This window comes from Littorina saxatilis, linkage group LG2, assembly GCF_037325665.1.
Source record: "Littorina saxatilis isolate snail1 linkage group LG2, US_GU_Lsax_2.0, whole genome shotgun sequence".
Taxonomy (NCBI): domain Eukaryota; kingdom Metazoa; phylum Mollusca; class Gastropoda; order Littorinimorpha; family Littorinidae; genus Littorina; species Littorina saxatilis.
In genome coordinates, this window is record NC_090246.1 from 76419734 (window position 1) to 76432196 (window position 12463).

At 41.7% G+C, this 12463-nt stretch overlaps 1 protein-coding gene across 1 annotated transcript in view; it reads right to left on the bottom strand.

The window, feature by feature from the left end:
• LOC138954301 (calponin homology domain-containing protein DDB_G0272472-like) overlaps positions 1–10117 on the bottom strand; it is a 23033-nt gene extending 12916 nt beyond the window's left edge. Inside the window, exons 1-4 of the mRNA XM_070326182.1 lie at positions 9817–10117; positions 9052–9131; positions 8321–8596; positions 1937–1974 (exon numbers count right to left, since the gene is read on the bottom strand). Of these exons, the coding sequence (XP_070182283.1) occupies positions 1937–1974; positions 8321–8596; positions 9052–9131; positions 9817–10117 (695 nt within the window). The remainder of the gene's footprint in view (positions 1–1936; positions 1975–8320; positions 8597–9051; positions 9132–9816) is intronic.
• Positions 10118–12463: the final 2346 nt, after the last annotated feature.

Here is a 12463-nt window from a genome sequence, read left to right on the forward strand (position 1 = left end):
TGACTTCGTCCCATGCAAATCTCTGACCAGATTTGAAATGGGGAGCCGAATCGTTCACACGTCAGGGACTGACAATATCCGGTACGTTGCAATCACAGAATATGGGTTTGTTGCATTGACCATTTTCGTTAACACTGGCATCATGGTGTGGAAAAACGCTCTCATTCTATCCGCCTCAGTGCATATACGCATTTTTCTCCTCCACCCCAGCAACCATTCAACCCCACCCCCCTCCCTCGTCACCCGGGCCTCTTCATCTGAAAGCACTGACACCATAGAGCAAGCACTCCTGGAACGTACTGACAATGGCGTGTCCTGGCTTCATCTCAATGATTACTATATACTGATCCTCGATAAGAACGCATCACGGTTCCGATACCGATACCAGCAGGGAAAACAATAGTTGCTCTCCTCTAACCCCATGTGGTTTTGTGCAATCGAGTCTTGCCTGCGTGAGTCAATGACCCTTGTACCCCTCAATTTACCAAAAATGATCGAGTCAGATAATAAGAAGGCCGGGGACCATTTAGAAATCCCCGGCCCCTGGATAAAGCATTCTTACGTGAGGAGAACCATTTCAGATATTTTGCGTGTTTGGGGATGTTTGGTTTGGGTTCAATTCTCTCTTGTATGAGCTCCGATGCGCTGCTTGCTCGTTTGCAACCAGTGGCAATTCTATGACACACAGTTGCTGCGTAATACACCCCATAACATCGGTGCAACAAGTACAATACTAAAACATCACTGCGACAGATCAGCTGTGCCGAAGACGCATCAATTTCTTCTACATCATTAGTGTCAAGTGAGAATGAACTCAGTATCGCGCTATCCTTTTTGAACTCGGCTGACACTAGTTTTTTGTGGCGACAGCTTTGATATGAGCTCCCTATTTTGATGTTTGCATTCTTAACGTTCCAGTTCTTTGTCCAAGTCAAAGCATACGATACCGCTTTTGGGTCGCGCACGAAATCAGAATGCAGTCATTGAGTCATAAAGCATGAGTGAGTTGGATGCCTGTTTGCCGTGATGTAGAGCACCATCTGGTGCACGACATAGAAGCGGTGCCCGCTTAATGAGGTCACAGGTGCACTACGCACCGCTGGAGCACGACGCATGCACGCGTGCACGTGCACTCTGGCATTCACACACAAACACTCGTATCGACACATGTATGCACAGACACATATAAAGACAAAGACATTTATACAGGAATAAATTATGTTAACTCCCGCACGCACGAACGCACGCACGCACGCACGCACGCACGCACGCACGCACATGCGAGATCACACACACACACACACACTCACTCAAGCACACACACATACACTCATGTACGCAAACACACACGCACACACGCACGCACGCACATACACACACACACACACACACAAACACACGCACACACACACGCACACACACACACATATCCACAAACACACGCACACATACACATACAAACTCGCACACACACACACACACACACACACACACACACACACACATACACACACACACTCTCACACAAACAAACCAACTACAGGGGGTGTACACAAACACACACACGCACGCACGCACACACACACACACACATACACACACACACGCACACACACACACCCAACACACACACACACACACACATACAAACAAACTCGCACACACACACACACACACACACACACTCTCACTCTCACACACACACACACACACACACACACACACACACACACACACACACACACACACACACACAACACCCTGAACATAAGACGGCAAAGGAACACGCAGCCACCATGGGTCTGTGTGATGATATTTGAAGACGGCAATAAGAGATTAAAGGGCTGACCTTATCGTTACACCCTAACGGTCATAAAACCCCAGTGGGATCCATCGAACGGGGGAAGATCAAACGGGGCCTCTTCTCAACACTCACTTGACCTGTTCTTCCTCCAGACTCCCCGGCGAATTGATCTGTACAAGTTGTGGAAATCTTGAAAAAGCAAAAACGGCAGGAGGTTGTCTTCCCTGGCAGGAGTCTTTCGGGACGTTTTAAAACTGTTCTGTACACAGAATTCCTAGCTCTGTTGATGGGCTGCATGCTCTTTGTCTCCGGACATCTTCCATAGTTTTTGTAACCTGGACAAAGCTATTTGTGTTTAACCATTTCTAAAAAATCTTTAAAAAAATTTAAAAAAGGAGAAAGCAGTTCTCTGCCGCGAGGAGTTTTTCCGGTTTTCAGGAGCTGCTGTTGTTGACATGGCATTTGGAATGAGGAAATGGAGTCGGTTCTTTGTCCTTGGCGATTTTCGTAACCTGGACACATTGCCGTTTTTTTTTTAACAACCATTTGTGAAAAACTGTAAATAAAATTAAAAATAACATAAAACTAGTATCCTACACACAAACTAAAGCTACTAGAGTATTTCTCCGCAGCTAGGAGTCTTTCCGAGGTTTTCAGGAGCTTCAATCAAGACTGAGCTCTGGGCACGACCAAGGTTCTTCCTCGATGATGTTCATAGCTGTGTCATGCACGCATGGAATTCAGACTCTGAGGGCGTAAAATTCTTCGCCAAGATCGTTGCCTACAATTTCAACGACTGTAAACAGTATCGCTTGAGATTTGGAAAAAGCCACAGATTGACCATTGACCGGGAATTGGGGTTTGAATGTAAACTCTCAGACAGTATCAGCTGTCACATTTCAATGTTCTTCAGAAATCAACAAAGCCTTAATCTCCATGCTTGCACCAAGGATGTGTACATTTCGAGGGCTTAGATGAGTTAGAATTGAGTCTGCATATTCCACATCATTTAAACAGTGCAATCTGTCACAGTACAAACTCTTCTTAAGAAACCCCCACAGTTGTATCTCCTGCATACGTGCGCACACTAATCTAATCAAGAACTCAGCAAGGTTGACTAGTCTGCTTTTGAAACTTCTGAAATGGTTCAGACACAGCTGATCTTGTTGAACAAAGGAGGCTTCAAAACCTAATCTCATTTCTTATTGACTGGTTGTCTTGCGCTTCTTCTGTGCCTTTTCATCGAATTAATTTGCCCGCCGCGGCACCCTGGCAACCGGTGAAAGGTCTGTTCTGGATGACCGCCTTCCAAAGGTCAGCTGAAGACCAGCGCCATCTTTGCACGATGCGTGCAGATTTAGTGTTCCGCAGCTATCGGATTAAGAAATTCTGGTTTTGAGGTAATTTTTGGCTCACGTAAGTGTAGCCTATGCGATCGTAACTTTGTCTGTCTGTGCGTGCGTGCGTATGTGCGTGCGTGCGTGCGTGCGTGTGCATGTCTGTGGTAGAAACTCTAACATTTGAAGACGTCACATTACATTGACGTCACATTATGACGTAAGAGGGTTAGACGTCACGCGAAGGAAGTACTGAAAGTCTCGGTCATTATTATTTTGAGCGGGCCGAGACTAGTTGGCAGTCGTGTCCCTGTAAGTAGGCTACATGCAGACAGACAGATCTAGATCTAGTGTCTCGCTTTCTTGCACAGTTTCACCTATGCTCTTTCTGTGTGTGTGTGTGTGTGTGTGTGTGTGTGTGTGTGTGTGTGTGTGTGTGTGTGTGTGTGTGTGTGTGTGTGTGTGTGTGTGTGTGTATGTGTGACGGAGTGATTGAGTTTGTGTTACTGTTTGTCGATTTCTTACGTGAGCCTTGATGGCTTCGCCTCTTGTTCTTTGAGTTTTCTTAAAGTTACGTAACCTGGAGATAGAAACTCTTTTTTTCGCCGATGTACAAATCAATTGTTTTTAAGATGATGTTTTTTATGAAAAGATTCAAATTGTACATAGGGCTGTTTTGAGACTTAATATCAAAAGGAAATACTAAATTGAATAGTGAAAGAAGTCATCATAATTATATTATATATATATATATATCTATATATATATACGACTAGTGTCTGTCTGTCTGTCTGTTCGCGATGCACGGCCAAAGTTCTCGGTGGATCTTTTTCAAATTTGGACACCGTATTCAGCTACACCCCGGACACAACCTCATCGATGAGATATTTCAACACGTGCTCTCAGCGCGCAGCGCTGTGCGCGCTGAACCGATTTTGTTTTTTGTTTTTTTGTTGTTGTCGGGATCCACTACCAGTAACTCTTCCTTATCTTCTCCAGTGTTTTCAGCCGCGATTATCTCCCTTCCTCCGTGTGGCGTCAATCCATATTCCCGTTACTACGTTACTATTTTTAGAAGGTCACTGCACGTTACTATTTTTAGAAGGTCTCCAGTGTTTTGCGCGTTTATCTCCTTTCCTTCGTGCGCCGGCGAAGCCTGGTATTCGGCTCTACTTCTTCCCGGCGAAGCCGGTAATCATCTAGTTTATATATATATATATATATATATATATATATATATATATATATATATATATATATATATATATATATATATAAAACATCAGAAAGAGTAAAAGCAACAATTGAAAGTCAGCAGAGACTTTCTTCCGAGATTTGTTAAAATCTCTTAGCAGAGTAAGAGAGAGAAATAAGTATCCCTTCAGACAGCCTATTGGGAGCATCAGACCCTCTTTAAAGGGGACCGAGATTTACAGAGTTCCTTTGTGGGGGACGTATCACAAGGTAATCTAGTCCTGAGGACGACCATTGTTTTTGTACCTAGACCAGACACGTGTTTCGACATTATTAATATTGTGTATCATCAGTGGTCAGATGGTACTGATGGCGAGAGTTGTCAACCCATGGTATCCAACTAAGAAGCAAACCACTCTCTGAATGGTAGCTTCTGTTGGCATGGGAGACTACCCTCATCTGACAACCCCAAGGGGATATCTGTGAAGGGAAACACTTTGATTTAAGGCCAAAGTGTGGAATTGATAATTATTAAGAAAGAATTTAGAAATTTAGACAAGTTTTAACCAAGAAATTAGGTTAAAACAAGGGAAATTTGAAAAAGCCTAAAGGGAGGTAACTCTGTACCAGCCTGCAGATCCAGAAATGGATACGCGAACAAGTTAGATCTAATTTTGAAAAGGTAAAACAGGAAAAGCGGTCAACTTTTCACTGCTGTTCAACACAGGACTTGGTAAAGAAGAAGTTTTCTGCAAGACCTCAATTGGATCGCTTTAAAGGCGATGCAACTTTCACGGTGACCACATTATAAAACATCAGAAATTGTGAAAGAAACAATTGAAAGTCAGCAGAGACTTTCTTCCGAGATTTGTTAAAATCTCTTAGCAGAGAAAGAGAGAGAAATAAGTATCCCTTCACAGACAGCCTATTGGGAGCATCAGACCCTCCTCAAGGAGGAATAAATATTTATTTATATATATATATATATATAAAGAGGCATACACATTTCTTAGTGTTCTGATACTGTACAATTTCATCAGTGTGACCCTAATACTTATGCGATGAAGAACACAGACGCAAAGTCGCACAAGAATGTATGCATACACCCGCATTTACAAATGAACGAGCCGTAAACAAGAACGAAATGAGTACACTTTTTGACTGCAGTTCATATTCCTTATATGGTAAACATTGTGCAGGATTTTTATGTATGTCCAAGTACGGTAAACAAATAGTTTACTGCTTTGGAAAATCATGCTGTCCAATCATGTTCTCATACCGCCTGTAAATTTATAATCATAGTTCTGGAGACAATAGTATCTCTTCCATTTAGTCTGTTTACGACTGAAACGCACCCCCCAAAAAAGGAAGCCTTGAACGCAAAACTCATACAAAGTATTATGCTTCAGGGCGGAGCAGGTAACCGAGAGGAGGAGGGGGGGGGGGTCAAGCTGAAGAATTGTAGCTATTTTATAAACAATGTGTGGCTTATCCTTGATTTTGGTGTCAGCAGCCACTAATTATTTCTTTTAAAAAAATGTTGTTTTTTCACAGACAGAATTTTTTTTTGACAGGGGGGGGGGGGGGGGGGGGGGGTGTTCCGGAACCCCTGTAACCCCCCCCCCCCAAATCCGCCCCTGTGCTTGCAAGAAGCTCACACAATAATGAACGATTACAAACAAGCAGAAAATGGCGGAACATTTTCATCGCACTATAAAAGGTACATCATAAAAATAACTAAACATAAAAACTCAACTCAACTCAACTCAACTCAAATTTTATTGGCTTCAATTTTCATAGAAGAATTTGTCTTGCGCTTGGGAGAAAGTAAGAGTATAACATATAAAAACAGCATTCATATCACATTTCATGTATCACACACAGTAATCACAAGTATAGGCTTACAATTATCACATTTGTACCTGTATCATACATGCAAATAAATAGTATCACATTTCCACGTATCACACACAATATATACATTACATAACATACAGCAAGCTTCCATCTCCCGCGCCCCCCCCCCCCCCCCCTCCCACACATACATATCCTCGCACGTGCGTCGACTCCATACAATTGACATCATCAGTCCATTAACTAAAATGCACAATAACTAGTAGTGGGTACTTAATACGTGCTCAACTAGACCTGCTAACTAAAATAATAACAGAAACAAAAACAAGGACTGTGTCACGAAGTGGTTTGCATGTGAATTTATTATGCGTGTTCTGCCCTTTTGCACTGTCTCTACCCTTTCACACCAAACACTTCAAAAACAGAACTTGGGAGGATGCAGGCTCATTATTTCCTCAACCAAAAACAACATACTTCTTCACTTTAAATACATCAATACGAACAACTTTTCAACACACAGTTCGCACAATCTTCCAGCTTTCACTCAAGGCATGTAAATACATATTATAACAATACTTTCTCAAATATAGATTAACGCACACAAGAAGGTACCAACAGACACTCACGAGTTCGTATCACGGCTCACTGCATGTCGCCAGTTCACTTACTTGTCTCGCTGAATCGTCGTAGAATAATGAATTCAGATGCCAACACACAGAGATGCTAACACACACCTTTCGCTGAAGATGCCAACACACACCTTCCACTGAAGATGCCAACACACACCTTTCACTGAAGATGCCAACACACCTCTCATGGAAGATGCCCACACACACCTTCCAGGTTTCTCCCCGAGAAACCCTTCCGCCCGTAGCGGAAACAACCGTCGTCAGCTACGACCGGTCTCGATGAAGACTCCACTCGTCTAGTCATCTGCGCAGAGGTGGTCCCTTGCTTCCACCGTCGTCTAGCGCTTCTCTCGTGTAAGGTCCCTCCCTTATACGCCATGGAAATCCCTCATGGAAACTCCTAAAGAATTTAACCAAGTCTTAATACAACATTCTCTAAAACCATCTCTTCTTCCAAACGTTCATGTACCACTCATACATTCTCGTTCATTCCACGTTCACATTCCGTACAGATTCAATATCCAAACTAACACTTAATCAATGAATAACACTCCCCATACAAAGCATGACCGTCTTAAACATAACATAAATGCGTAGCAATTATGTTCAAGAAATTCCCCATGAAAAACCGTGAAACAATTACATCAAGAATTCTCTCAACGCTTCACACTAAGATTGGGTGCACTTTATACACACTAACCTTTACGCTCCAGCTATGTATTCCAACGTCAATAATATACAACATAGTAAATCATTTACCTTAAGAGACCCGTCTCTTGAAAGAGTACTTGTTCCCAGAACAAGTCTGACACACGCTGAACAACCTTCCCGGTTGGAAATCTCACACGCTGTGACGTTATTTACCTCAGACCAGCTACATGTCTCAAACACAACTCACATCAAGCTAAGCCAGTTTTACGTGCAACACCCGAAACACGTGAATAACGCCAGTCCGGTCAGCTACCCTCGCCTGTACAACATTTAGGGAGGTTAAAAACACGACGTGGTTTCACCTCACAAATATGCTACTCACATCTTTGTGACATCCCCCTTCCCGGGGAAAAAAGAAAATTCTTGAGTTTTCTTTTGATCAAAACAACCTTCTTTTTCCACACATCCCATAAACCTGTGGTATGCTCTGATCTACGAATGACCTGGACAACATGTCTGTCAACGTATTCCTGTCTCATGCTATTGGATGAACCTCGAATGCTAATTCTTGCCGTTAAAGACACCACCGCATCACATGTTTTGAAAATGTCTACCATCTTTCCAAACACCTGTTCCATATCATCCTTATGACTATCTGTCAAACCAGGATCAACAACAATATCTCCGATTGTCTCTTCCTTCCCCTTAGGCAATGTAGGTAACGGCAACGTTTTCCTCTCCTCAGTCAGAGGTAACACTGCAACATTTGCCTCTCCACATTTACTTGGGAAAACATCATGACTGCCCCAGTCAGACCTCAGTGGAATGCTTTCGCGATATCCACTACTTACTTCCTCAACATCAACAACTTTCTCTGCACAAACTGCATACTTCTCATCCTCTCGTGACACACTCAACACCTCTTCCAATGTCTCATCTTCTCTCAGCAAACTTTTCAGATCCTCCTCGTTAACCGACAAATCAGGAGTAACCACATTTTTCAATGGCACCGGGGAATCCTCCAGTTTCTTTTTGGCTTTTGCCCTACTCGTACCACACACGACCTTCTCAAGTACCACCTCTTCAGTGATTTTCTTGTGACTTACATCAGCACACAATCCAACACCCTGCGTATTCCCAAGGAATAAATCTACTCTGGGTACCACACCCTGAAGATTACCTATCACTAGGTCAGCGACTGGGTCTGTGAGCACACAACATTTCAACTTTCCCTGAAAATATGGGGTATCGACAACCACTTCCGCCAATGGATACAAATCAATCCGTCCACTAAAACCCTTCACTTTTTGGACCTCTCCCTTTATGTACTGGCTTGGTAAGACCAACGACTTCCTTACCCCAGCTACATTAGCTCCTGTGTCTCTCAGTACTGAAACTTGCTTCCCATTAACGAGACCTTCCGCTAATGGCAACGACCCGAATGCCGCCGAGCTTACCAACACTCCAGCGTCCTGACAATCCGCTACCGACTTCGCTGAATATGCTACCTGAATACATTCTCTAGCGTAATGGCCAAACTGCCCACATCTGTAACATGTGTCCTGATTCTGCTGTTCAGTACCTGTACCTCTAGTACTTCCTTGCTGCCATCCTCTTCTACCCGGCCTACGATCATCTCCTCTGCCTTGAAACCTGGTATTTCTGCTCATACCATCCTGTCTTCTGCCACTATCACCTTGACCACGATTGTAAGACTGTCCTGATCCACGATTCTGATTGAACGCTACGTTTCCAGTCCCCAAAGGATTTACTTGACTCTTTCTGGCCAAACATTTATTTGGATGGGCTGATTTGTACATTTCTGCGCTAGCAATCATGTCTTTTGAATTTTTACAATCACGTTCTTTCAAAAAGACTGCCAAATCAGTGCATACACTGGTAAGAATCTGTTCACACAACACAAAATCAAACAAAGCTTCATATGAGGTTTCTATATCCGACAACCTCAACCAACGGTTGAACAAATGCGTCATCCTTGTTACGTATGTGCCAAAACTTTCATCAGCCTCTGGCTTCGTACTGCGAAATTTCTCACGAAATCCCTCTCGAGTGCACTGAAACTTCTTCAACAACTCTTTCTTCAAGTCTTCATACGACAAAGTACCCGTTGAAAACAATGAATGAAACAATGACAAAGCTCCACCCTCCAGATAAGCTGATAAGTACGTAGCCCACTCTGAATCATTCCATTTGTTCGCCTTTGCATGCGTTTCAAATCTGAACAAGAAACTGTCAATGTCATCTTTATCTTCCTTGAACATGGGGAGTTTTGGGTACTGGGGCCTAATGCTGGGACCTGATCTTCCCCCTGCATTTCCACCTGTACTTTGCTGCGCTTCTGCTTTCTTAAACTCCAAATCCATTCTCCTCGCTTCAGTATCTGCTTCTAGCCTCTTTGCATCTAATTCCCTCTTTGCTTCTATTTCTAATCTTTTTGTCTCAGCCTCAGTTTCTAATCTTTTTGTCTCAGCCTCAACTTCTAATCTTTTTGTCTCAGCCTCAGTTTCTAATCTTTTTGTCTCAGCCTCAACTTTCTTTGCTTCAGCCTCAACTTCTAATCTTTTTGTCTCAGCCTCAGCTGCTACTTTCTTTGCTTCCCTTTCCTGAATTCTCTCTTCTCTATCCATATGATCCTGAGCAAACTTAAACAAAGCTTCTGCCTTTAAGCCATGCTTCTCTCCCAATGCCAAATAATGATCATATGTGCTACCACCAGTATCACTATGCTCAGCCATCTTTACAATGTCAAAATATCAAAGTAATCTCAAAGTAATACAATGGATCAAGTAACACAAGTTCACAAAATTGTTTTAAGTATCAAAAAGTTGTATCATACACCAGTTTCTCGCAATACTAAACACACACAAAAGAGTATCATAAAATACTAAACTAAAAGAAATCTTGTGCCTTTTTAAAAACAATCCTTAAATTGTTTACTACTTAACTATTTACACAACCAGTCTCAAAAATAAACAATAAACTTAATAGAGTCCAAAAAAAAAATTATAATTTAGAAAATATCAGATTAAACAATCAATAGCAGCTTCAAACACTTGTCAATCAATGTCAAACTTAAACTAACAACTTTAGAACATCAACAACAACAAAAAATAACAAACAATTAACTAGAAATGTCAAAGTTTCTCAAACCCAAATAACACACTTTAAATGAAAAATTCAATTCCACACACCACTAACCAGCGTCAGATCCTTTAAGGAAAATCAATCGCCAGAGCAAAACCAAAACAAAATTTAAATGTTCACAACAACAACAACAACAAAATTTACCCAAAAATTTGTCCAAGTACAAATGTTTACAAATTACTACTAACCCCCCCAAAAAAATTAAATTTACAAAAAAAAATAAACAAAAAAAACTTTCTCCAAACCAACAACTAAATATCAAACAGTAGTATAAGGGAGATAATCACCCTATTACTAATCCAACTACAAATAGGAACAACAATAACAATAATAAACAAAACACTTTTCAAGCCAGAGTACACAACTAAAAAAAAATATCAGAGACCAACCAAAAAATACAAAATTTCAGAATTTATACACACAAAAAAATGGCACACCCTATACTATTTTATTTAAAATAAGCCTGCACCTCAACGACAACAATCATACACAACAATCAATCCAAGATAGAATCTAAGAAAAATAGTTTTTAAAAAACTTATAGGAAAGGGAGCTAGAATTTAGATAGAAAGATAGTTAATAATTACACAGAAAAGGAAGCAAACAGAAACTAAGGCCCTCTCTACGTACGAAACTATACAATTACGTAGACCCCTAGAGCTGGAGAGGGGGTGTCCAATAACATACACATAAACAAACCCACTACAACACGCAAAGTATCAAAGTATGTATATTTAGCTACACTAAGGCACTTCTTTCTCAATTTCTCACTTTTTCTCCAATGAAAGGGAAGCAACTGCTTTTTAACTACAACAAAAATCTATCCTTAGAAACAAAAACCTATTTAGGGCTAAGTCGGGGTCACCACTGTCACGAAGTGGTTTGCATGTGAATTTATTATGCGTGTTCTGCCCTTTTGCACTGTCTCTACCCTTTCACACCAAACACTTCAAAAACAGAACTTGGGAGGATGCAGGCTCATTATTTCCTCAACCAAAAACAACATACTTCTTCACTTTAAATACATCAATACGAACAACTTTTCAACACACAGTTCGCACAATCTTCCAGCTTTCACTCAAGGCATGTAAATACATATTATAACAATACTTTCTCAAATATAGATTAACGCACACAAGAAGGTACCAACAGACACTCACGAGTTCGTATCACGGCTCACTGCATGTCGCCAGTTCACTTACTTGTCTCGCTGAATCGTCGTAGAATAATGAATTCAGATGCCAACACACAGAGATGCTAACACACACCTTTCGCTGAAGATGCCAACACACACCTTCCACTGAAGATGCCAACACGCACCTTTCACTGAAGATGCCAACACACATCTCATGGAAGATGCCCACACACACCTTCCAGGTTTCTCCCCGAGAAACCCTTCCGCCCGTAGCGGAAACAACCGTCGTCAGCTACGACCGGTCTCGATGAAGACTCCACTCGTCTAGTCATCTGCGCAGAGGTGGTCCCTTGCTTCCACCGTCGTCTAGCGCTTCTCTCGTGTAAGGTCCCTCCCTTATACGCCATGGAAATCCCTCATGGAAACTCCTAAAGAATTTAACCAAGTCTTAATACAACATTCTCTAAAACCATCTCTTCTTCCAAACGTTCATGTACCACTCATACATTCTCGTTCATTCCACGTTCACATTCCGTACAGATTCAATATCCAAACTAACACTTAATCAATGAATAACACTCCCCATACAAAGCATGACCGTCTTAAACATAACATAAATGCGTAGCAATTATGTTCAAGAAATTCCCCATGAAAAACCGTGAAACAATTACATCAAGAATTCTCTCAACGCTTC